This window comes from Sus scrofa, chromosome 2, assembly GCF_000003025.6.
Source record: "Sus scrofa isolate TJ Tabasco breed Duroc chromosome 2, Sscrofa11.1, whole genome shotgun sequence".
In the NCBI taxonomy this organism is placed as follows: domain Eukaryota; kingdom Metazoa; phylum Chordata; class Mammalia; order Artiodactyla; family Suidae; genus Sus; species Sus scrofa.
In genome coordinates this window covers 151359099-151384084 of record NC_010444.4, presented here as the reverse complement: position 1 = coordinate 151384084, position 24986 = coordinate 151359099, and the positions used below count along the sequence as shown (strand labels likewise).

Sequence of the window (24986 nt, the reverse complement as noted above, 5' to 3'; positions counted from 1 at the left end):
CCCTGAGCAAGTGTCACGCCCACGTTACAGGACCAAGACCCACGTCCAGCAGGGCCGGGGGCAGAAGCTTCCCACCACCCGCCCAACAGTCACCCAACCACCGCTGAGAATCACTCCCGCCCCCTCCAACGGGGCTGTCCTCCTGCGGTATTTAAGTCCGGAACCCCTCCTTCCCTGGCACATCTGGTTTTCGAGAACTAATCCCGTCTTTGCTACTTCTTTTGTTTGGAGCCTCAACTCCCACTTGGATGGTTTACTCTGAGCTGCTGCTGGGTATCTCCGAGCAGATCGGAGCTGCTGACTCATTTCTGATCCGGGCAGTGCCGGGCAGTATGGAACCCAGGCAGCGTGCACAGCATTTGAAGGCGAGGCCCACACGGTCTCGCTTAATCCCCACGACAGCCCCAAACAGAGGCGGGTACCAGCCCACCCCGCAGGTGAAGGTGGAGAAAGAGGAGGCTTATGAGACCCTCCTCCAGCCCCGCGGGGACGCCTCAGACGGCCCTCGGCGGGAGACACCGCGTCTTCCCACGGGGCGGCCCCCAGACACGGCCTGGCTACTCCGCCTTCACCCCGACAGAAGCCACGGCTCCCAAGCGTGACCATTCCTGTGGCTGCACAGGCACCGGCCAGGACGCAGCAGACAGAAGCGGCCAGGCCTGGCAGACCCCAGCGGAAGGAGCGCGTCCCCAAACGACTCCTCGAAGCGCCTGTTTCCTCCCCCGCCCCCGAGCCCCAGACAACGAAGAGGCAGCTCACGGCACGGGGTGGGGGGTGGGGGGGCAGGAGGACAGGCGTCTACGGGGTCGGATCAGCGCACGGACACCTGCAGGGCTCCGCTCTGGCAGAGAAAGGCCCTGCTGAGCTGAGACCCCACGAAGATCCCTCCGGAGGAGACGGGGGAGGAGGGCCGCGAGCGGGCTTGGCCCAGGCCACAAGGACGGGCTGATTCGCGCCGTTCGTGAGAGAGCGACAGACAACGCAGACCAAGAAACGGCGGCTGAGAGCAGGAGCGCGCCGCCTCCGCTGCTCCCGGCCCACCAGGCTGGACGCCAGGCTGGACAACCAACGCTGTTCCTGCGGGGAGGGGCGCTCGCCGCGTGTGTGCGGACCCCTGCTGGGCTCGCAGGGGACAGCTCAGAGGCCCTGACCCTGTGCCAGCCGACAGACAAGGTAACAGAGGGCCCGACTGCTTGCTAGGCCACGGGGCTGGACTTGAACCCAGGGAGCCTGGCTCCAACCCCCCCCATCTGTCCTCACCACCCAGTCTCTCCCAGGACCCCACCCTCTGCTGGCCAGGCACTGTCCCCCGCGCCCCCGCCGTGGAGTAAGCTGGTACCCTTGCTTGGAGCTGCACGTCACCTGGCTGCTAGCTTACAGCCCACAGTTTACATATCACCTCCTCCCAGAGGCCCTCTCTCCTGAAAAGGCCCCAGACACCACCACCTGCCATGCTCCGCTAGCCTGGGCACACTGCCACCTCAGCCCCAGTGTCCCTGCTGCGACAAGCCACCTGGGGCAAGAGCAGCAGGTAGTGGGCCAGGCCCCCTGCTGCTCCGAGTCTTCCCATGGCGTGGCTTGGACACGGGCCTCGCGGGCCCTGGCTTCCCCGGAGGCCCCCCCGCGGGGCCAGACGCAACTCTCACGGGCAGGCTCTTCCCTCCAGACCCGGCCCAGAATGGCATGGAGAGGAGTGTGCCCTAGGGGCCGAGGGACCACGAGGGCCACAACCATCTGACCCAGACAAACGCCCTTGGCCTCACCCGTCCAGCTGCTGCGGCAGGAGGCGCCTCCTCCTCCTCCTCCTCGCTCTCCGAGGTCTCGCTGCTCGAAGAGTCCGCCTCCGGTCTCTGGGCGGCCTTGGCCGTGGCTGGGGATGCCGTGGTTGCTCCTGCTTTCCAGGGGGCCGGGGTGCCTACCCGCACTGGGGCGGCCTTGGCAGAGGCAGGTGTAACAGGGCCGCCCTTCCTGGGCGAGGCCTTGGTCTGAGGAGTTTTCACAGCTGGTTTTGCCTGAGGGGACACGGGAGCCAGAAGCTGGAGGGGGTGCCCGTGCCTCCGGCCCACTCTGCTCGGGCTGGAGCCCCAGGGCTGCCCGCCCCACAGCTCCCCAGGGGCCAAGACCCTACCTGGGCTGCAGCTGCAGCTGCGGGCGCCTCCTCCTCGCTGTCCGTGGAGGACTCCTCGCTGCTCTCCGACCTTTCGGCCTTGACCTGGGTGGCTGCAGGCCGGGCCTTCTGAGGGGGCCCGGTGCTGGGGCCCGAGGCCGTTCTGGCTGGGAGGACTTTCTCGGAGGGCTTCGCCTGCAGTGAGACACCAGGATGGTGAGCCCTGCAGATGCCAGAGCAGAGAGGGCGGGGGCTCTGGGCGGGGCGCGGCGGGGGGCGAGCAGAGAGGGAGAGGAGTCAGGGAGCCTCACAGTGGTGGCTGCCTCCTCCTCGCTGTCCCCCGAGTCCGAGTCCTCGCTGCTGCTCCCCGAGTCCTGCTGCCCCGCCTGCCCAGGGAGCGCAGGGACTGCACCCTTCCCTGCCAGGGCTCGGGGGGCCCTGCCGTGGGAGTTCTGGCCCATGGGCTTTACCTGCGAGCGACAAGGGACAGGGTCAGGACAGAGGGCTTACGGGGGTGGGAGGGGGGTGCGCGAGGTGAGGCAGGGATCAGAGGGCAAAGGGAGGCACAGGCTCCGGTCCAGAGCGGGCGAGGCCCCAGGATCGGGGCGGGCATCCCCCAGCCTCACCAGAGCCGGGCTCGAGGTCTGGGGCGCGGCTGCGGCGGCCTGGCCCCCGGCGTCTGACTCCTCGCTGCTGCTCTCCGAGTCCTCCTCCCGCTGCCCCGCCTGGGCTGCCCTGCTCGCGGGAGCCGGGGGGGCCCCTTTCCTCGGGGACTCCTTGGCGGGGGCTGCCGAAGTGGCTCTGACCCCAGGGACCTTCCCCGGGGGCTTCGCCTGGAGCGACAGACACAGTTAGGGGACGGGGTCGGATGCGGGGGACGGGGGCGGGGGGGGGCAGGGCGCGCCCCCAGGCCTCACCTGAGGCGGAGTCTTGGCAGCGGGCGCCTCCTCCTCGCTGTCCGATGATGACGACGCCTCCTCGCTGCTGCTCTCCGACCCCTCCTCGGGCTTCACCACCTTGTCCCGGGCGGCCGCGGGCCCTGCCCTCCCCGGTGGTGCTGGGGTCGCCCCTTTCCCAGGGGCCCCCCTGGCAGGACCTGAGGCGGCTCGGACCTGCGTTTTCTCAGAGGCCTTCGTCTGTAGAAAAGAGGAAGCAGCCCAGCTTCTGCTGACGCTCTCGAGCCGGGGCCGCAGGGACGTTCCTGCCAGGGAGGCTGAGCCACCTCCGACCGCCTCCCCCTGGGGCCGTCCCCACCCGGGGCCCAGATGCCACCAGGGCCTCCTGCCGTGGGCCTCCTGCCGTTGTCCTTGCTGCTCCTGCCCCAGGCCTGGCTGCACAGAGGGACCTCTCCTCCCGGGCTCCCGGGGCCTCCCCGCCTGTCCGCCCCCTCGTCCTCCGGGCTCTCTGACGGCAGCAGCCCCCAGGCCCCTCCGGCTTTCCCTGAGCACGGGCTGGGCTGGGCTCTGGGGACCCGCAGAGGCGGGGGCGGGGGGGGGAAACGCAGCGAGAGGAGAGGAGCCGACGCCCCGTCTGCTAACAAGCCTCGGGCTGGCCTGAGACGCCCGAGGAGCAAGTCGTGACACCCGCGGGTCCCTCCAGAGCAGGGCTCATGGGGCGGGGTGAGGACTGCGGGCCGCTCCCGAGACGGGGACCGAGGCGAACGGAGTGGCTGCCCGCCGGGTGGGGGGGCAGGACCAGGCCCCTGGGGGGCAGGCCTTCCAGGCCACTGCTTGGGCAGGAGGGACGGGTTCCAGAGCTGCCCTCGCCCCACCTCCATCTTCCCAAACCACAGGGCCAGTCTCGTCGGGCGGGCAGGCGCCCGGGCACGGCTGCTCCACCGTCTCGGGGGCCAGGCCAGGTCCAGCTGCCGGGGGACGCAGGGAGGGCCTCACCTGGCTGGGTGTGCTGGCAGGGGCCTGGTCGTCACTCTCAGACTCCTCCTCGCTGCTCTCCGAGACCTCCTCCGGCTTCTTGGCCCTGCTGGCTGGGGTCAGGGTGCCTCCTCTGCCCTGGGGTGTCCCAGCCCCTGCCTTCCCAGGAGTCGGAGGTGCCCTCTTCCTCGGAGGCTCCTGAGCTGTGGCTGCTGAGGCCTTGACCTGTGCTGGTGCGACCAGAGGTTTCCCCTGGGAGGAAAGGAGACTCAGAGGGTGACCGTCCCGACCCGTCACAGCTTGCGAGGCCCCGTCCTAAGGCCCCCGAGACGAGCGTGTCTCTACAAGCCACTGCCAGAAAAGGACGGAGGCCCAGGGGGGTTACGCCGCTCGACACCAACACCAAGGGACAGACGTTCCCGTCGTGGCTCCGCGGGTTAAGGACCCGACGCTGTCTCTGTGCGGATGCGGGTTCCACCCCTGGCCTCACTCAGTGGGTTAAGGATCCAGCGTTTTCTCGAGCTCCGGCATAGGCCTCAGCTGTGGCTCCACTTGGACCCCAGCCGGGGAACTTCATGTGCCGCAGGTGAGGCAGTAAAAAGGAAAACAGGCACGTGCCCCCAACGCCGTGAATGAGAAAGTGAAATGGGCGACGCTGTAGACATCAAAATGTAATAAAACAACAAAAAAAACACGAAGGGCAGAGTTGCACCTGGAACCCCTGTCTGGGTGGCTCTGGAGCAGGACTCTCAAGCATGATGCCCCTCTGCCCCCTGGCACACAGGGCAGAGGGGCAGCCTCTGTCAACTGGGACAGCTCATACCTGGCTGCCCCTCCAGGAGGCGGGACCTCAACTCGGGTCCCGGCACGGACTGGCTGAGATTCCTGAGCTCGGGCCCAGTGAGGCTGCGTGGCTGCTACTGGCAGGGCGTCCCTGCGGCCGTAACTAGGGCCTGACGGCAGGGACGGGGTAGGGGGAGCAGCCCGCAGCTGGGCCTGGGGTAGACGGGAGCAGGACCCCACCGGTGCGGGGTCCTGGCGAGGCGGGGAGGCAGGCGGGAGCCCACGGGTCCAGGACAGCCAGCCCTGAATCCGGGGGGGCTCTCCCTCCACACCTCTCCCGGGGCCCTGGGACCAGCCAGCAGCATCTCCTGCCAGCAGCCCCTCAAACATCTCGCTGCTTTTATTCGGCACCATCCCATCCAGGACACAACCAGCAATCTTTTTGAAATAGAAATCAAGCCAACCTTTTTTTTTTTCTGCTACACTCGTGACATGTGCAAGTACCTGGGCCAGGGATCAAACCTGCATCACAGCAGTGACGATGCCAGATCCTTAACCACTGGACCAGCGGGGAACACCCATAAATCAAGCCATCTGACCTCTGTGCCTGCAGCCCCGCAATGGCTTCTCACGGTCCCCAGGAGAGAACCCAAGCTCCTCTCGGAGGTCGTCACGGTCGGGCTCGGCCCGGGCCCCTGCCTGCCCCGACCTCACCTTGTACCACGGTCCCTCATTCCGGAGGCTGCAGATCCCTGCTCCTTTGATGCACCAAACCTGCTCTGCCTCCACCCTGCCCGCCCTGCGCCTCTGCTGCGTCACGCCTGTCACTGTCCCCACGGCTCTCCTCACAGGAGCCATCGCACCGGCGTGGCGTTTCTGGGGAGCCCCGCCCACCCTGCTCACCACGGCGTCCCATGGCCCTTGGCAGGTGCACAATAGGAGTGACACGGGGGGACGCTTCCCAGGTCACAGAGACTACCAGACCCGCCTATCTCTGGCCAAGGGCCAAGGACCGGCACTCAGCAGGCCCAGAAGCTCCTCAGCAGCTCACCCAGTCACCCCGACGCGGCCCCCCAACAGCCCCGCCCCGTCCTGGGCCTTTGCTCGTGCATCTCCTCCTGCTCAAAGGCCCGCCCCCACAAATACCCGACCCGGTCGAAGGCCCGTGTGTCCAGGCCCCAGTGCAGCGCCAGCTCTCCGAGGAAGCCTTTCCTCACCGTCAAGGCAGGATGGGGTCTCTCCCCCCGGATTCCAGAACCTTCTTCTGCCCAGAGCAGCCCCTGGCACCCTCCCTCCACAGGCCTCAGCCTTTCCAGGTCCTGATCACCCTGAGACACTTGCTGAACGGATGCCACTGCTGTGTGAGGCCCCGGCCAGGCCCCCCCAGAGGGCAGCGGTTGGCAGAGGGCAGCTCCTGAGGGTGGGGGCCAGTTACCTCCACGTCTGTCTCATCACTTGAGCTGGAGGTGTCCTCGCTGGAGCTGTGGGCCTGGCTGGCGGCCGTCATTCCTGAGGGATGAGCAGGGAGGGGACTGAGGGCCTGCCCCGCACAGAGCCGCGGCCACCCGCCCTCTGGAAGGCCCGCGGCGGGGGCGAGTAGCACGCTCTCTCTGCTCCAGCACACCTGAGCCCAGGTAAGCCCGCTAATGACGTCCTGACGCACCTGAGCCAGCACGTGACGGCTCAGAGGACCCCCAGGCAGCATCTCATGGAAGCAGGCAGGGCAAAGGCCAATTTACGTGGGAAATGGAGGCAACCTCAGACCTCTGGTGTAGCCTCAGGCCCTGGGGGGCCCTGTACCCACCTGAGAGCAAGAAACCAGAAGCGCTGAGCCCCTGGCAGCCTGTGGTGTTCCCGCAGCTCGCCCTCCCTCACCAAGGAGGGGGGAGCAGCCTGAGACGGGGCCTGGCTGTGGTGGAGACCGCCCCGAATGCCAGAACCCCCAGGCCTGCCTCCCAGCCCGCCCTCGGGGCCGGGGCTCCTCACCAGGCTTGGCCGCGGTCCTCAGGGCCGAGACACTGCCCTCCTCCTCAGTTTCCGAGGCCAGGACGGCATTGGCCGAGGGCCCCGCAGCCTTCCTGGGTGACTTCTGGCCGAGGAGCTGGGCCACGGGCTTCCCGGAGGCAGCACGAGCCGTGGGGTTCCCCGTCTGGCTGGCTTTCTTGGTCTTTGCCTACGGGGAACGGGGGAACAGACACAGGGGTATGGCCCAGCGACCAAAAGCAAGGACCACACCTGCTCCCGGCTCCACCACGTCCCAGCCCCGGGAGGTCGGGCGCACTGCCTCCTGCCCTGCACGGTGGAGCTGCACCGGGCAGCTGCCCTCGCAGCGGGGTGGCTGTGTGTGTGTGTGTATGGTGGGGGGTCAGTGCAGCCTGAGATGCGGGTCTCAGGACCCGGCAGGTTTGCTGAGCAGCGAGCAGCTGTCTGCTGTGACGCTGCCACGGCTTCATATTTCTGCCTATTTTTGCTAGCTGGCCAGGCAATCTCAGGACGTGATCCTTACACGTCCGTGACACTGCTTTGGGACGGACCAGAAGCAACACCGACTCTGAGGCGCTTTCTAGTCTCGAGGCTGGAGAGCTTTCAGAGCCAGGAGCGTCTTGCGTCCCCCGTGTCTCCACCACCACCCCCTGCCCCTGGGGCGGAACTGCGTTGGTCACGACTGGAGAGGACTGTCGTCCGGTCTGGGCACGGAACCACCTCCCAGGAGATACACTGCGGCCCACGGAGGTGAGCAGACTCAGCAGGGCCCCGGGGCTGGCGTCCGGCTGGACCGGGCCACTCACCGCGCCTTCATCTTTTATGCTTGAGGGCAGAACCGGACCCGGGACTGAGGAGTTGGTAGACGCGGGTCTGGGGGCTGCAAGACACAAATGCCACTGGGCTGAGCCTCACGAGCCCTTTCTCCCCTTTCTCACGGAAGCCCGGCGAACAGGCAGCCTTCCGCTCCCCCGAGGATGCCATCGGCCCCCCGGTGCAGGCGCAGGGTGGGAGGCTGAGCAGGAGCTCAGTGCCGCATTTGGCCACATCCCCAAGAGGAGAGCGAGCAGCGACGCGGAGGTCACGCGTCTGCATCCCCAGTGGAGCCCCAAGTCCCTGTGGCAGAGATGCCGAGGCCTCCAGAGGAAAGGCTCCGTCCTGCCGCACACTAGCCAGGGCCCCAGGCGCCTCCCAGGCCACCTGCACCCGCACGCCCTCAGCAAGACGGGAGCTCAGGCAGGCAGCCCCAGGTCTGCAGAGAAAGCGCCTCGCAACTTAAAGGGCTTCTCAGTGGAGACGAGGCTGCCCCCGAGACTGGGACCCAGCCGGATTTTGAGATTTCCGGATTCTCGGGCTTCTGTTCCAGAGCGCGCTCTCCTGGGAGCTCAGATCAGGGAGAGACGGCGAGGGACGCGGAGACACCAAGAGACGCTGTCGAGATGAGCGATGCCATCGGATTCTTCTCCTGACTTTTGCTTTCACCTCTTTTTAGGGCCCCACCCAGGGGTACGGAAGTTTCCAGGCCAGGGGGCGAATCGGAGCTGCAGCTGCCGGCCTACACCACAGCCACAGCCACAGCCACGCGGGACCCGAGCCCCGCATGTGACCCGAGCCCCGCGTGTGACCTACACCCCAGCGCACGGCAACGCCGGATCCTTCACCCGCTGAGCCAGGCCAGGGATGGAAGCTGCGTCCTCGTGGGGGCCCGCCGGGTTCATTAACTGCTGAGCCAGGACAGGAACGCCTCCTTTGCTTCTGATTCCAGAAAATTTTAAGCCCATTCAAAAGTAGGAAGTATATTAAACCAGCGGCCCCAACCATTGGCACCTCGTGGCCAATCTCCTCTCAGCGGTGCCCCCGCCACCCCGCTGCGCGTTTCACTCTGGAGACAACTTATCACGAGACAGCGCAGCGTGTCGCCCACAGACAGCTCGGGAAGTTTCCCTCAATGAAGGCTCTACGAGCATCTCTGCTGATTCCATTAGTGCAGCTTTAAAAACTCATCACCATTGAACAGACTGTCAGTAGAAAGATTTACAATTTTTGCTTTAAATGGTCTGCAGGTATGGACATGTACGGATGTCTCCCTGCACCAGGGCGGCTGCAAAGGAGAGTGTCCTCGGGCTCCCGCCACCCCCACCGCCGGAGACAGGCTCGGGGAGTGGAGGGGGTGCAGGCAGGTTCGGGGCGTGGAGGGGGGTACAGGGAGGTTCGGGGAGTAGGGGTGCGGGCAAGTTCAGGGAGTGGAAGGGGCAGGCAGGTTAGGAGAATGGGGGTGGGGCAGACAGGTTCGGGAATGGGGGTGCAGGCAGGTTCGGGGCGTGGAGGGGCAGGCGGGTTCGGGGAGTGGGGGTGCAGGCGGGTTCGGTGGGGGGGCAGGCGGGTTCGGGGAGTGGGAGAGGAGCAGACAAGGGGGAGGAAGAAACCTCTCACTTCTCTCCTCTTTGATTTTGTACAGTTCTTATTTTGCATTATCATTTAAACGATTAAGCAAGGTATAAAATGCATGTTCGGTATGATTCACATATTTGAAGAAATATGCTCAGAAAAATAAATGGAAGAATAATTTGCCAAATTATGTGTGGTAAGAATATGGGTAATTTCCCCCACCTTTTTAAAAAATGATTTTCACATATTCTATAATGAATACTCCATGATGAAGCCTGTATTTCTTTTACAATCGGAAATGTATTTAAAAATTAAGAAATTACCTTCTGTCTAAGTAAAAACCAGTAACGCAGAGAACGCTAACTCCCCGGCAGAGCTACGACTGCTGTTGGTTAAGCACAAACTGCTCTGAGAACAGAGCTGTCAGGCCTCAGGCGGTCACCCCAGCCGGTGCTCTGGAACCAGAGTGCCGGCACGGCCACGCTGCACACCTCCAGACACACCAAGATCGACACGGCCCAGACACACACAGGAGGGGCCTGCCCGCCGCCCTCTGTGAAATCTCCTTGCAGCAGCTCTCCTCAAAATATGGGCTTCTTTCTTTCGCTATCAGAATCACCTGGGGGGCTTGTGAAAACGGAGCTCCTGGAGTTCCCGTTGCGGCTCAGCGGTAAAGAACTTAACTAGTAACCATGAGGACGAGGGTTCGATCCCTGGCCTCGCTCAGTGGGAAGGATCCGGCGTTGCTGTGGCTGTGGCTGTGGTGCAGGCCGGCAGCTGCAGCTCCGATTGGACCCCTAGCCTGGGAACCTCCGTGAGCTGTGGGAGGAAGAAGCCCTACAAAAAAAGGAGGGAAAAATAAAAGTGCAGTTCCTGGGCCGCACTGACCAAAGCAGATGCAAGGGCCCAGCTATGCTTTTGTTCACCACTGGACACCCAACACCGGGGACATGACAGCCCAGAGGAAGCGCTCAAGTCAAGACTAAGACAGGGGAGCTCCCATCGTGGCTCACTGGTTAACGAATCCGACTAGGAACCAGGAGGTTGCAGGTTCAGTCCCCAGCCTCACTCCCCAGTGGGTTAGGGATCCAGTGTGGCTGTGAGCTGTGGTGTGGGTCGCAGACGTGGCTTGAATCTGGTGTTGCTATGGCCCTGGAGGCTAAAGCTCCGATTAGATCCCTAGCCTGGGAACCTCCATATGCCGGAGGTGCGGCCCTAAAAAGACAAAAAAAAAAACCAAAAAAAAACTAAAACAGGTATGAGGGGCCCTTCTGACGAACCTCTCCAGGGGCCTGGTCCTCCAGGGCACACACAGTGAAGGAGAAGCGGGCGGCGGGCCCGCCCCTGGAACAATCTGGCATCAGTGGCTTGTTCCCCAAGGAGCAGGCACCGGGCTGGGCTCACCCCGCACAGTGGACTTACTGGCTTTGGCATTTCTGGCTTCGGCCGCTTCCTCCTCCTCCTCCTCCTCCTCCGAGCTCTCCGAGCTGCTGATGGGGTCTGACACGCGGGTCTTCTTGGCCTGCAGGGCTGCGTCTTCCTCCGCCTTCCGCTTCCGGCCAAGCTCCGAGGTTCTGCAGGACAAGGGTGACTGACCTGCTCCACCGAGGGACAAGGGCGACCCCAGGAGAGTCAAAAAGGAAGATCCTCCCGCCCCTCCCGCCCCCGAGGAAACGTGTGTGAAGCTACAGAAACACTGTGGATGCAAGTTTGGGGTCTGCAATCTCACGCCATCGCGTCCTTACAGCCACCTCTGCGTCTTCAAAGCGGCAGCAGCGCGCCGTCCCTGAGCGCCCCGGGCCGGCACTGCGGACACAGCACGGCAGTCGGGCTGGGCTCCGGGGGCTCCAAAGCGGGGGCGCCTGCACTGCCCTCTTCCTGGCCTGGCCTCGGCTCCAGCACAGCCTCCTCAGAGGCCTCCCTCCCACGGGACCGGTTCTGCCCTGCCGTCCTGGGTCACATGCTTCTCTCCTGTTATTTCACCCACTTCCTGCTCGACGCCCCCCCGCCCCCGTACAGGCAGGCCTGGGAGGGGGGTGCTGGCAGGAACCCTCGCGCCTCACTACAGCCCCTCGAGCGCCCAGCGCAGGCTAAGTGACGCGCCCAGGGGCAGGAAGAAGGCTGGGGCTCCAGGGAGGGGGTGAGCACCCAGACGGCCGAGTCGCGGGAACTTGGAACTCGGAAGCCGTGTCGCCTCTGACCCCAGCCCCCTGCCCGGAGGGAGTCCCTGTCTGTGCCCCGTGGTCTCCAGCTGGGACAGACGCGGCTCTGCCACAGTCTGGGGTGTGCTGCTCGGGCCCCATGTTCCCAGCAAGGCCACCTGCCGGGATCTTCTGCAAAACCAGGTTCGTTTACTCTGAGGCCCAGTTCGCTCCGCCTCTCTCCTCCCAGCAGAACGCAAGCGGCACAGAAGCAGGCGTTTTGTCTGGTTCGCTCCCAGCTACGGTAAGAACAGCGCTGGCGCACGGCAGGCGCTCAGTGAACCCTGGGGGTGGGGGTGGGGTGGCCATGCCTCCGGCGGCAGGTGTAGCGCGTCATCTGCTCTTCTCTATTTCACGGGTGGAGATGGACTTGGGGAGGCCAAGTTTGTCCACGGTGATCCACTTGTCGCTGGGTTCGCACCACTAGCTAGGAGGGCTCTGGTCCTCAGCGCCCCCCACCCGAGGAGGGGCCTGTGCAGGGAGGGGTGGCGGCGGGCCCGCTGAAGCAGTTCTCTGGGAAAGGAAGTGCCAAGCCCACGCCCAGACACCGGGCAGGAGGAAGGGGGGCCCCGCGCACCTAGCAGCAGAGCAGAGACAAGACAGCTCTCCCCCGGCCGAGCTCTCCACCCGAGGGGGGCCCCGACACCAGCCTGCCCTGTTGGCACACCCGAGGCCGGGGAGCCCACCCTCCACAGCAGCTGCCCTCATCGTGGCGACTGAGACCCACTGCTTCCACTCGGAAGCTGAGCCCGTCTTCCTCGAGCAGGTACATTCATTCCGACTTCAGTCTCTGAGGCCCCCGAGGACCCCCCACGCTCTCCGTCCTCAGAGATGGCAGACCTGGTCCCGCACCTGCCTCTCTGCCGCCTTTTCCATCTCGGACCTCCTGTACCCCTGCCATTCCTCAGGGGACACGATCAGGTCCTTCACAGCCCGAGCTGCTGCGGTTGGGCCGCTTCACGGGCAGAACGACTGTCCCCGCGTCATTCTCAAACCACTCCTCTGCTGTCCCCCCATCACCCCTCCCCCTGTACACGTGGCACAGGCTCATCACATTCCACGTGCCCTTGAACGCTCTCCCCCCATCAGGCTCCTTCCACGCAGGTGTACAAGCCAGACACCCGGGGGCGCCCGGCGCCCCCGCCGCCCCCGCCCCGTGGCTCTTGTTGGGACGCCGACGCCCACACACCGGCCTGCCGACCTCACCCCTGGCGGCTTCCCCGCCCCGTGGCTCCCACGGCGCTGGGGACAAAGACACGCCTTCACGCCGTGGGTCGGGCCCCGCTGACCTCGCCTGCTCCGTGCCTGCTGCTACTGGCCTCAGCGCCAGCAGGTGCCCCGCCAGGGCTTGGCCTCTCCATACCTACCGCCTAGTTCACTGCCCACGCCCCGATGCGGTCACATCAAAGCCCAGAGGCCACGCTAAGCTGTTAGGTGGCCGGGCCCTGGACACCGCTTCTCCCCACCCTCACCGCCCCGCAACTTCCCCGCCCTCGTCTCAGTGTCTGAGGCCTGTCTCACTCCAGACAGCATCTCTGTACCTAGAACAGACCCGACTGACTGAAGGAGGACCAGCTGCTGAGAAGCTTCGTCCTTAAGAGGCGCTGATCCCAGGTCTCAGCATCCTCTCCACGACCAGACACCCACACCTGGGATCTGGCTTCTTGGAGGTGACAACAGAATCTGCAGGGGGGATGGGGGCAGCCCTAGACCAGCTGAGAGCTGGGGGGCTTGTCTCCCTACTTGGTCCCCGGCGCCCGCGGACTTACTGTTGCCAGTGCGTGTAAATGTCCAGAAGGGTCACAGGCTGAGTCAGGAAGCTCTTCTGCAGAGAAACAAAGGGGACGCAGCAATTAACCCCAGAGCACAGCAAGGGTCCTGCCCGGGCCCTGCTCTCACGACGTCGTGATCCCCAGCAGGGGGTGGTTGAGAAGGGATCCTTTTTGTTTGCTTTGGACGCCGCACCCGCGGCGTATGGAGGGTCCCAGTCTAGGGGTCCAATTGGAGCGACAGCTGCCGGCCTACAGCAGCCACAGAAATGCAGGATTCCAGCCGCGTCTGCGCCCTACACCACAGCTCATGGCAGCGCCAGATCCTTAACCCACGGAGCGAGGCCAGGGATCGAACCCGCATCCCCATGGATCCTAGTTGAGTTCTTAAGGTGCTGAGCCATGACAGGAACTCTGAGAAGGGGATCCTTCTGCTCTGGGAAATATGCCTGCTTGGTCCTGCCGGCAGCAGCCAAACCTTCCAGAGACAAGCAGGGCAGGCCCTCCCGCTAAAACCTTCAAAGACAATATGGCGGTGAGAGGAACCCTTGAGAGAGTAGGGGGGAATGTTCCAGGCCAGCATTTATCCCCCACCGCCCCAGCCGCCCCAGCACGTTCCAGGCTTGGGGCCACCAGCCAGGACTTCCCCATCTCCGACCTTTGAAAAGGCCGGGCTGGTCCATCTCCCAGGACGGTTCGAACCACAGCCCAGACACTCGCACAGTCCACGCACCTGCCGGCAAGAGACCGGAACCAAAGGGCACCAGTCCTCTGGGAGCAGCAGAGGCCCTGGATCAGAGGCCTGCTCTCCCTGCAAATGTCAAGAGCCCGGGGTGTCAGGTGCCCCAAGGAGGCTGAGTGAGCAGTGCCAGGGGTCTGGGCAGTGAGGCCAGGAGGGGCACCTGCAGTCAGGGAAGCGCCTGCTACCTGGAGCGGCTACTCTTCACCTCTGCCAACGCCAGGGTCTTTCTAACACAGGGTGACCGCAGTGCCCACAGCAGTCGCTGCTGTCAGGCCCGAATGAGACAACCTAGGCAGTGCCCCACACGTCAGCAGCAGCAGGGAGACCTCGAGTGTCACTTTCACGCTCCTGGGCCCCAGGCACACGGCCTCCTCGCTGCTCCTCACAGGGTCTGGAACCCCTCCCTCAGGGCTTGCTCATCTAGAAGGCTCTCTCCTGCCAACTGCAGGGCTCACTTCCTCGCGTCCTTCAAGTAGCCTTCTCAGTGAGTGGCCCTGGGCCCCTGCCGGCCTTACTTGGACCGCAGCTACAAACACCCCACACACTGTTCCATTAACCTAAAAAAAACAGTCACCCGCCTGCTCCTGCTGGAAGTGTGCTCCGGGAGTGCAGGGTACCTTTGCCCAGGCAAACGCCGGGAGAAGATGGGGTCGCTCCTGCCCGCTTGTCCATATCAAGTGGTGTTAAGGAAAAGGCCACTGAGGTCGAGAGAGGATTAGGAGAGGCACAGACGTTGTCCTGGGGCCGTCCCCCCGTCAGTCTCGAGCATCAGGACCAGAGAGCCTGCGCCACAGCTGAAGGGACACTGACTCGTGGGGTCAGAAGCCACCATACCAGCTGCAAACCTTCCAGTGGCTTTGGCACCCCTTCCAATGAGACCCAAGGGAAGCTGCCATCAGCTCCCCAACCTCTGCCTCCCCAGGGAACCCTCTCCCCCTGCACGCCACACTTCAGCCCCCAGAAAACTTTCCAGAGGCCTCTGCTGGGTGGACCCACCTCCCTTCTCTCAGATCTCACAGCAGCATCCACCTCCGCAGGAAAGCTGCCCTGGGTGTCCCCACAAGGGCGTCTGCGGTCCTGCCTTAGCACCTGTGCCTCATTCCCGGCACGTAAGGCAGTGTTAAGGTGCAGAACTTTAGGGGTTCTTTGATTCATCCGCTACCGGATTTAGACTCCAGGACGGCGGCTGGGGGCCGTGCCCACCCTGAACGCCAGATTAACAGCTGCACGAAGAAGGGATGAAGTAAGAAAGGACCACACCACGAGTTCGAGTCCCAAAGCTATCCCACTCGGGACGGCAGGCTAAGGGCCTGGGCTCCAGCTCAACCAGGGCGCCTCCGGCCCCTTCTCTCCGTGCTCTGCCCCCTCCAGGGCGGGTCCTAATCCACTCCTCGGACTCGCAGCAGCCTTCTCGCTCTAGGGGGCCGCGCCGAGCCACGTGGCCCGAGACTCGGGAAACTTTAAACGGCCGCTCCCAGGAAGGGGGTGGAGGTAACGGGCGCGGGAATTCTAAAGCGCTACGCGTCCGATCTCGCGTCCGGGCCCGCCCACTGCGCAGAGGGGAAACTGAGGCCCAGGGGAACCAGAGCCGCGCGGGTGGGAGGCAGAGGCTGCGGCTCCTTCGGCGGCCCTGGCCGCGTCCTGGCGCACCTCGGGATCCGGCGCCGGGCGCCCGCCAGGCGGCCAGAGCAGGGGGCGCGGGCCCCTCGCCCTCGATCTTGCACGCGGCCCTCGCACACGGCCCGCGCACGCTTACCTGGCCGCTCTGCTCCTTCACTTCCCGCGCCGCGCGCACATAGCCCGCCTGCAGCAGATGCTGGTAGATCAGGGGAAGCAGCTCCCGCCGCTTCCTGGCCTCTGCCATGCCGGCGACCCCAGGCCGGTCGGCTTACCTGCACGCCCCCTCGGTCCCCGCCCGCCACTTCCCTCGTGCCCTTAGACCTCGCGCTCTCTACTTCCGGCTCCTCTTCGGGGCGGGGGGGGGGCGCCGCGCGGCCTGCCGGGATTTGTAGTCTCGTCTCCGGAAGGGGCCGGTCCCGCCCCGATGGGTGAAAGGGGCGGGGCAAGGAGGGCAGGGAGACCTCTCATTGGTAGGGGCGTGGTCAGACCCGGACCCGCCCCTGGGCCTCTGAGATTTGAATGACTCCGGGTGAAATCCTTCAGACTCGCTCCTCAAAGGGATCGGCCGTCAGTTTAGCTGTCTCTGAACTTCCCAGTCCGTATCTCTCTCTAGACCCGAACTTTCAGCTCCCCACTCATTTATTCACTTCGCATTTTTTAGAAACCCTGAACCGAGTAGTAATTGAAATTGTTCTTTCATTCAGTGAACCACTAGTCACTGAGCATCATTCCTTGAGCTAGTGCTTGGCCAGAATCCGGGGGATAGAAAGATGGATAGGATACGGAAGCTGCCCTCAAAGCTCACGGGGAAAGAGGGACAGTCGGTAACCCAGCAGCTATGGTTCAATGTCTCCTATGCCTTGTCCTGGACAGGCACGCCTGTGGGAGAAAGAAGGACGGGTCCCTAACCCCAAGGAGAGGTCTAAGCTGAGGCTTAACGATGCTGTGGGGATTTCTAGGTGCAGAAGAGAAGGCTGGCATTGCAGGCACAGGGCATGCAGGAGTGTAGAAGGAGAAACCACCCCGGTCCAGGCTGGGAAACCCACACATGAGCCCCCGGGAGTGCTGACGTACTGTAAGGTGGGGAGGGTGAGGGAACAAGGGGGACGCGAAAGGATGGAGACGTTAACAGGGCCCAGAGCACCCTTCCCCCAGCCGGAGCTTGCACTTTGCTCCAAGGGCAGTAAATACCCTCGGGTGGTTGTGTTCAGAAGGGTGATCTGGGTTTGTAAAAGATTGCTATGACCAAAGCACGGGGGATGGATCTGTGGAGCACAGAACTAGATGTAGTTGTGGGGGGAGGTTTTCAGGGAGAGGGTGAGCTGGACTGGGGATATCTGAATCGGCTGTTCCTCGCGTCATGGATCTTGTGGAGTTCCCTGGCAGCGTGGCGGGTGAAGAATCTGGTGTCACTGCCGTGGTGGGGGTTTAATCCCTGGCCCGGCAACTTCCACATGAGAACTAACTTCCGCAAAGGCGTTTCTGCGTGGTGCAAAAGCACAGCCAAGGGGAAAAAAGCTCCTAACTTGACACTTAGTGGATCCATTGAGAAACTGAGGATAGCATAAACCACCTAATTTTTTTTTCTTTTTGGTCTTTTGTCTTTTTAGGGGGTACAACCACGGCATATGGAAGGGGTGCCCATGCTAGGGGTCAAATCAGAGCGAAAGCCACAGCCACAGCAACATGGGATCCGAGCCGCATCTGCAACCTACACCACTGATCTCACAGGAACGCCGGATCCTTAACCCAGTCAGCGAGGCCTGGGATCCAACCTGCATCCTCACGGATGCTAGCCGGGTTGGTTAACCACTGAGCCACAGCGGGAAGGCCAAACCACCTCATCTTTTCGGCAGAAGAAACAGGGACAAGACCAGGTGGCCGATGGAAGGTGGTGAGTGAGGAAGGGGAGGAGACTCGCGCACATCCGGCTGTTTAGCAAATACGTGTTGAGCGCCTACAGCTGGGGGTAGAACTGTCTGTAACCCAGCAGGGTTTAGAGTCTAATGGGGAGACACAAGCTAAACAAGCAGTCGTACAAACACAGCTTCAGGTGAGTAAGGGCGGGAAGGAAAAGGAGTGTTTTCTTGAAGAAGAGTAGATTGTTGAAAAGCCACACTGAGGCGTTCCCGAAGTGGCACCGAGGAAACGAATCTGACGAGGAACCATGAGGCTGCAAGTTCCATCCCTGGCCTCGCTCAGTGGGTTAAGGATCCGGCGTTGCTGTGAGCTGTGGTGTAGGTTGCAGACGCGGCTCAGATCCTGCGTTGCTGTGGCTGTGGTGTAGGCCCGCAGTGGTAGCTCCGATTCCACCGTGGCCTGGGAACCTCCATGTTCTGCGGGTGCAGCACCGAGAAGCAATAAGTAAATAAATAAGAGCTCTGTGTGCGGGGGAGGACAGGTAGGAGGAGAATCCCAGGCGGAAGAAAGAGCCTGTGCAAAGGGCCGGAGGCGGAAGGCGCGGCTGAGAGAAGGGGTGGGGGGGAGAAGCGGCTGTGGGGGCTCACCCAGGGCAGAGCAGGGGAGGGGCCGAGGCCGGCGCCAGGCCAGGATCTCTCTCTTCATCCTCAGAGTGATGGGAAGCCCCTGACAGTGGAGGTTCAAGAAGGACAGGATGACAGGTGCATTTTAAAGTGAGCCAAGTGGAGGGGGAGCTGTGTGCAGCCGCAGAAGGACACTTAGGGCCAGGAGCACAGGCGGGCCTCCAGGCGAACGTCACGGGGCGGTGCTGCTGGCATCGAGCTGGAAAGGTTCCAATTATCAGGAAGTAAATCGTCCTCGAGATGCGTGGGAATACGGAGTCCCGGGAGCGGACGGGCTCTGAGGTTTCCGTGCCAACAGGCAGGCTGTGCTTCGCACTGAGATGCAGAAAACTTGGGGGGCCGAGCAAGGAGGGGAGGGTGTGGGGGGGTGAGGGGGCAGGTCCCACTTTGGATGTGTTGAGCTGGAGGGGCCTTTGGGATGCGGATAACAGCTGTGGAGGCCCCTGGGGGCCTGGGTCTGCACTCACGTGAGGACGGGCAGCTGCCCGCAGAGAGGCGGTGCTGAGGCTGAGGACCAGGGCTGGGTTGCCCAGGGGCAAGAGCAGGAGCGGGATGGAGCTGTGAGGCACACCCTCCCCAAACGAGGAAGCACCTGCGGAGGCTGAGGAGGGGGCCCCAGAGGCGGGAGAAGACCCGGGGGAGTGGGCGCGGCCAAGGAAACCCAAGGGACGGAGCGAGTGTCAGGAGAGCGGGAGGCGTCCAGGGGAATGTGTCAGGCAGTTGAAGGACCGAGGGACCGAGGGACCGAAGGACGAGGACGGGACAGGCGGACATGGGCCCACGTGCGTCTTTGGGAAGCGCTGTTTCTGCAGTGACGGGGAGGGTCCGGGGGCCGTGGGCCTGAGCAGCGAGGCGGGCGAGGGAGGCAGGGGTGCGCCGAGAAGGCTGCGTGGACCGGGGAGAAAGGGAGGCCGTGGCGGGCCGGAGTGTGTTTCGGTGGCGGCGGAGGCCTGTTGGAGGGCGAAGGAGACCCGAGCTCGCTCCCAGGCCGACCAAGGGCGGGATTCGTTCAGGGCGGGGGCCGGGGTTGGGGGGGGGGCGGGCGTCGTGCACGAGCACGTGCGAGGGGACGGGAGGAGGCGTGTGGGCGGCGGGGCTGCTCTCAGAGCGGAGGAGGGCAGGCGTCTCTGGAACCAGAAGAAGGACCGAGGAGGAGCGCGGTGCAGATGCAGAGGTGGGCCCGCAGTGGGATCTGCGGAGGGAGACTGCATCTTGCGCTTCTATTTTTTTCCGCCAAGTGGGAGGCGAGGTCTTGTGCTGAGAGGAGGGAGAGGTGGCGGGGAGCCTGGCGGGAGGAGCAGAGGGTGCCTTCCAAGAGCAGGGAGCAGCCTTGTCCCCACATCCCCAAGGGCCTGACGGTGCTGACGACCCAGCTGGTTGGAGTCATTACCTCATGTGTGTCCTGCCCCATGGGCTCGGTGACCTCTTGCCCATGTGCAAGCGGGGGCAATACTTAGTGGGGCTTATCCAGGCCCAGGGCTTTGCCAGATTGGGGGGGGGGGGCACAGGGGTCTGAAGTGTGGGCAAAAGAGATGCCCAGCCTCTGAGCCCGGGGATCTGGCTGGGAGGGAGGGAAATTAAGACAGACCCGGTCCATTTGCAGGGAGAGGCAGGACGGCTTGACGGACCGGGCGGCCCGGAGGTCAGGGACCAGGAGCCTGAGCTCAAGGAGGGTCAGCCACTCGAGGGGATGGCAGCGGGGCCCTGGTTGCGGACTGGGTGTGGCTGGTGGGCCACTCGCTGAACAGGGGCAGGGGAGGCTCCCGCAGATCACAGGGAATATCAGTTTTTCCTCCTCCAGGAACCGGTTTCATCCCCTGGGGCATGAGGCCCGGGCTGAGAGCCTGCCTGGACAGCAGGGAAATTTCCCAAGGCAGGATGCTGCTCGCCAGTGTCCGGACCAGAGGAGGGTGGAGGGGCCAGGCCTAAGGGCGGAAATGCGGAGGCTTCTGGGGGCAGTGGGAAGACACTGGGTCTTCGTCCTTGGCTGACCTTGGGGAAAATGGACAACTGGTATTAAATTAAAAACAGCAAATCAGGATGGTCGTATACGCCCTTGGTCTGGCGGCAGACTGTTTGCTTCTGTTTTCTTCCTAACGAAGTTCGTCTGGGGCATTCGGGCTTTGTCCTCGGCTCCCGGGAGGCTGCCTCCTCTCTGGACAATTTCTCGACCTCCTTGATTTTGCAAGTTGTGCCCTTCATTGAACTGCCTTGGGGCCCAAGCAGAGAATCAAGCACTAAACTGATGAAATATAAGACAGCAACAATTAAGACAGCAGCACACAAAACAGAGCATGAAGAAAACCTTGGCCTCAGAGCATTTTTCCCCAACAGTCAGAAAAGGGTGTCTTTGTCAGCGGCAGAAGCCGGAGGCTTCCAGACCCCTCAACGGTGAGCGCCTCCCGGGTAAGCGGCCCAAGTCGCCTTGGATTCTCAGCGGACACCCGAGCCCTGAGCAGAGAGAGGGCTGCTGGGTCCCACAGCTTCCCTCCCTCTCCTGAAATGACACTTGCTCTCCTTTTTTTTCCATCTCACTGGAGATTTTAAAGGTTATAAAAGATCGAAAGTCAGTCCCGAAGTAGCAGGTCTCACAGTTCATAGATACGCAACGACGGAGTTCATCTTCCCGCCCCTTCCCCACCCTCAGCCCCTCCATCCCAGGACCAGTGCGAGGGGCTTGCCTGGGGTCAGGTCCTTCCTGCCTCCCTCTGTGCAGACGGACACCCCTCGCTGGGTTGCAACCCCGTGTCCTCTGTCTGCTTTTACTGAAGGCGGTCCTTCTAGGCACGCGGCTCTGCATCGTTGTTCCATTTACCAGCGCGTCCCAGCCGTTTCTCCAGACGTCCGATCGGCCCTGGACTCTTGAGGGATGGGAACGGCTCCCGTTGGCAAAGTGGGCACCACGGGCTGGTACTGTGCACCCGAGCGAGCCCGTGCCTGGTTATCAGCCCTGTTTATAGATGAGAAAACCGAGGCTCGGAGAGGTCAGGGCCCAGGCCACGCAGCCCGCGTGGCGGGACTCGGACACGCTCCAGCCGTGGGTGTCCTTTGCCACCCCTGGTGGGACCGGGGAACAGGCAGGGGCGGGAGACAGCATGACGCGGCTCAGTCCCTTCTAGCTGCTGCTTCATGAGTAGCACTGCTCTAAGCAGCTGAATAAATACAGTCGTGCAGACCGGAGCCTTCGTTTTGGTGGGATGCTCTCAAAAGTAGACCAGAGGAGATGCCAGGTTTACTTCGATAGCTGAAGTCTGGTCAACCACCAAAAGGCCCGTGGCAAATGCACCGTCCGAGTGACACGATTCTTCGCTCTGCGGTGTTAGTTCTCCGAGCGTCGAGGGGCCCAGGAGAGCAGGAGCCCAGCTCTCTCCTCGCCCACAGGGCAACGGGCCAGAGGTGGGAATGGACTTGGCGAGGGCCCGCCCCTCCGGGTAGGGCGGCCTTGGCCTGGAGCATCGCCGCCCTGCTCTCGCCTCGGCGCGGCCTCGGCCCTCGGGCTCCCCTCCCCGGCTGTTCTCCGCACGGCCCTGGCCTCACGTCCGTCACTCCTCGGCTTTGCACACCTCCACTCGGTGAGCCCCTGACCGTGGAACAAGGCCTGGCTTCCCGACGGGCATTCAGATCCATTCCAGTCTGTTCACCTTTCAACAAGCGCAAAGGTCACCTCCTCAAGGACGCCTTCCTGGATCACCCTGGCTTCTCATCTCGCTCTGTCCTCTGAAGGAGGCCCCTCTTCTGGTGGCTCCTGCCGGGAGGAGCCACGTGGCTGGAGGCCTGGCCAGGAGGGGGCAGCGCGCAACTGAAGAAAGGTCTCCCGAAGGGTCACGGTCATCGGTGGGCTTGGAGCCCCGGGGGCCTGTGGTGGGTACCCCCTAATGTGGACGCCTGTGGGAAGACGCGTTCCACCCCGTGGGGTGACCTTGGGGAGCCCGCCCCTCCCTGCGCCCAGTCTGTGTCTGTAAAAGAGAGGACGGGCCAGTTCGGCGTGTCTGCAATGTGTGGGGACGCGCCAGGGACTTCAGGAGATAAATAGATGGACATTAAAAATGGAAATCACTCAGTATTTATTTTAAAGTGTAATAGACAAGAAATAACTAGTACCTCAAACCTGTTATTTCACAGATATTGTTGCTTAGAGTGGGGCTAAAGGAAGCATTCAAGTAAAAAAAACCAGTGAGTCAGTGTAAGCGTGTCAATTAGATAATAGTGCAGTGGTTAAGATGCTGGTGAATGGAGGCAATCGGGAAGCACCGGTCGGCCTCCGGTGGTCCGGGATTCTGTGGTTCCCGGTGGCTCCTGCCCTCACCGGGGGTGGGGGGGGGAGGAAGGAGCGGGGCTGCTGGGTCTTGGGGCGCCTGGGCCGTGTCCTCGCCGCCGGCCCCGCCTTTCTCCGCGGAGGGTGCGTGTGCCGCCCCCTCCCCGCCTTCCTTCTCAGCTTCCCTGCGGTTACTAGGGAGTGGGAGGCTGAGAGGCCGCGTTCGGGAAGCTCATCTGCTCCCTCATTCTCACCAGCACCCCACTCGGCATAAACTATTCAGGGGGATGACTAACGGGGATGCAGGAAGGCCCTGGGGGCGGGAGGGAACATGAGCAGAAAGCCCTGTGGCCAGAGTTTCCTCAGACGTGAACGTCCAACCTGGACTGGCCGACTTCGGATCCCAGGCTCGCGTGGACACTCCGTTCCAGGGCCGCACCTCAGGCAATTCCCATCCTGGGGCCCCTGTGCCCGTGTGTTTCAAAGCTCCCCAGTTAGTTTCCAGTTTTGGAACAACCACGTTAGACCACACTCGGCCCTCTGTGTACCTGGGGAGACACTGAGGCTCAGAGAGGTTGTGTCGCTTCCCCAGAGGCACCCAGCAGACCCACAGCAGATGTCTGGACTCTCGGCTTGGCTCTTCGCCCCGGGCATCCTTGTGGAGCCCCGGCCATGGTGAGCCGAGAGAGGTCCGCTGGCGAGGGTGGTGTGATTTCTTTGAGCCTCCTTTGCCTCTGGGCTTCTCAGGGACATTCACAAAAGAACATGCTGTGTGAGCGGCCGACTGCTGGGAGGGCTTGGGGCGCAGAGGAGGGGGGCTGGAGACGCACTCGGCCTCTCCCTGCAGCGGCTGTCTGCACGACGAGCCTGCCGGGGGCAGCAGCCGCTGGGGACATGTGCCACCAGTCTCTGGGTCTTCGCTCAGGGTCCTGAAGGAAGGGAAGTCGGAGCAAGGCCTGGGAGTCAGTTTCAGATGGAATTTTCGGGCAGTGACCGTGACCTGGGAGCCACCTGACCTTGGAGAACCGTCCACCTCCCGCTTTCCTTGACCGTAAAACCCTGAACATGAAAAAACACAGGGACAAATACATACAGCTCCCGTGCTCTCGGGACCTGGATTGTGAAGCAAGACACGGCACGTCCATGCGGGTTTCTCACTCCGTCCCCTCCCAGAGTCCCCGCCGGCCCCGAGGCTGCTGGGAACCGGCCTGCACACGTCTGCACGTTTTTGTGCGTGTGTGTATTTTCATAACATGCAAAGCATGGTCTGCAGATCTTTCGGTGTTTGTGGATGACGTAAATTGTGCAGCTCCTTCTGCACCGAGTCATCGCACATCTTGGCTGAAGTTCGTCCACACCCGCGTGGAGAGCTCTGCAGAGTATGCTGTCACACTTCTAACCCATTTCAGGGTCCCCACCGTCACGTGTTAATCCGCGCTCTTGCGGAGGGCAGCGGAGTTATTCCCAGTTTCCCACCGTGCAAACCACACTGCGGTGGACACCGGTGTGTCTGAAGGCCTGGCCGCTTTCTGCGGCTCCACATCCCGCCTCGGGCTGGCAATTGCCAGGCTTTGGAATTTCTGCCACTCTGAGAGGCGCCCAATGCGTGTCCTTCGCCTGTTTAATGTGCGCGTCTCCGGGCAGTGACGCCGAAGCGTCTCATCCCTGGACCGAGGCTCGGCTTTCCTTCGCGGTGAGTCGCCTTCGCAGCCCGGCCCGCGCTCCCTGGCGCGCCCTGGCACCGCTCTCGATGCGCGACTGCTCCACTCCTGGGTCTTCTGCCGCAATCCTCTGCAGCCGGTGGCTTGTCTTTTCGGTTTGTCGACGGAGTCTTGGTGCAGAAGGGTTTACGTTTTAGGCGAACCCCCAGCGGTGGTCTCTCCCCTCGGTCTGGGCTTCCCGGGGCTGCAGAAGCCGAGGCCAGCGTGCAGGCCCACCGAGGCCTTGCAGTGGAGGGAGCGGCGGGTGGCTTCTCCAGCTGGGCCCGCCTGGGGAGAAGGCAGCCAGGGAGATGTGCAGGTTGGGGACCTGGGGAGGAGGTGACTTTTCCTCTGGCCCCAGCCTCCTCACCTGCACGTCGGGCCGAGGGCCGACTCCAGTTCTCTGGGAGGAGGGGCCGGTGGCAGGAGCGCCGAGGCCCAAGGGAAGACTCAGCAAGAAAAGTCTCCCGAGGAGCTGTCGCCTGAGACCCATCCAGGGTGGCTGCCCCAACCCCATGTGGCCCAAAAGGACCAGGACAGTCCCTCCAACATCTCAGAGTGGGGCGGGGGTCTCTGGAGGAGCTGGGCGCGGGGAGCCCGCATCTGCCAGCCCTGGGTCCTGAGCCGTGTTCAGTGACTCCGGAGTGGCTGTCCTGGTCTCAGAGGAGGGAGGAGGCACATGACAGCCGTGACACCTCGGCTGGGGAGCACACCCCGTGGCTCCAGGGGATCGTGAGTCTGGGGAAGAAAGGGGCACACGTGCTTGGCCACAGGAAAGCCCACATAAACAGGTCTCGGGAGGCCGCAGTTGGGGGGTGACCCCATTACTTCATTCATCCCAGGCCCGGCACCCTGCTGGGTTCGGGGATCTAGCTGAGGGGAGCCGAGCGCTCCCCACTCAGAGCCACGGTCAGCAGGGCTCTTCATTCAGCCCGCTTCCTGAGCCCAAATCACCACCACGGGCAGGTCACCACATGGAGGGCTCAGCCTGCGCAAGGGACCGCAGCAAGGGGCGGGGGGCAGC

The 24986-nt window shown here is 63.2% G+C and overlaps 1 protein-coding gene across 3 annotated transcripts in view; it reads right to left on the bottom strand.

The window, feature by feature from the left end:
- TCOF1 (treacle ribosome biogenesis factor 1) overlaps window positions 1–15821 on the bottom strand; it is a 32766-nt gene extending 16945 nt beyond the window's left edge. For 2 of the 3 annotated variants that reach the window (XR_002342026.1, XM_021085022.1), the window contains exons 1-12: window positions 15601–15821; window positions 13103–13158; window positions 10555–10706; window positions 7551–7624; window positions 6748–6934; window positions 6197–6270; window positions 4000–4230; window positions 3025–3243; window positions 2734–2940; window positions 2419–2577; window positions 2129–2302; window positions 1764–2012 (exon numbers count right to left, since the gene is read on the bottom strand). Coding sequence is in view for 1 of the 3 variants with exons in the window: in XM_021085022.1 (XP_020940681.1) it covers window positions 1764–2012; window positions 2129–2302; window positions 2419–2577; window positions 2734–2940; window positions 3025–3243; window positions 4000–4230; window positions 6197–6270; window positions 6748–6934; window positions 7551–7624; window positions 10555–10706; window positions 13103–13158; window positions 15601–15708 (1890 nt within the window). In the remaining 2 variants the exon portion in view is untranslated. Of the gene's footprint in view, window positions 1–1763; window positions 2013–2128; window positions 2303–2418; window positions 2578–2733; window positions 2941–3024; window positions 3244–3999; window positions 4231–6196; window positions 6271–6424; window positions 6566–6747; window positions 6935–7550; window positions 7625–10554; window positions 10707–13102; window positions 13159–15600 lie in introns of those variants that run through there. The other variant, XR_002342027.1, reaches the window with a different exon arrangement.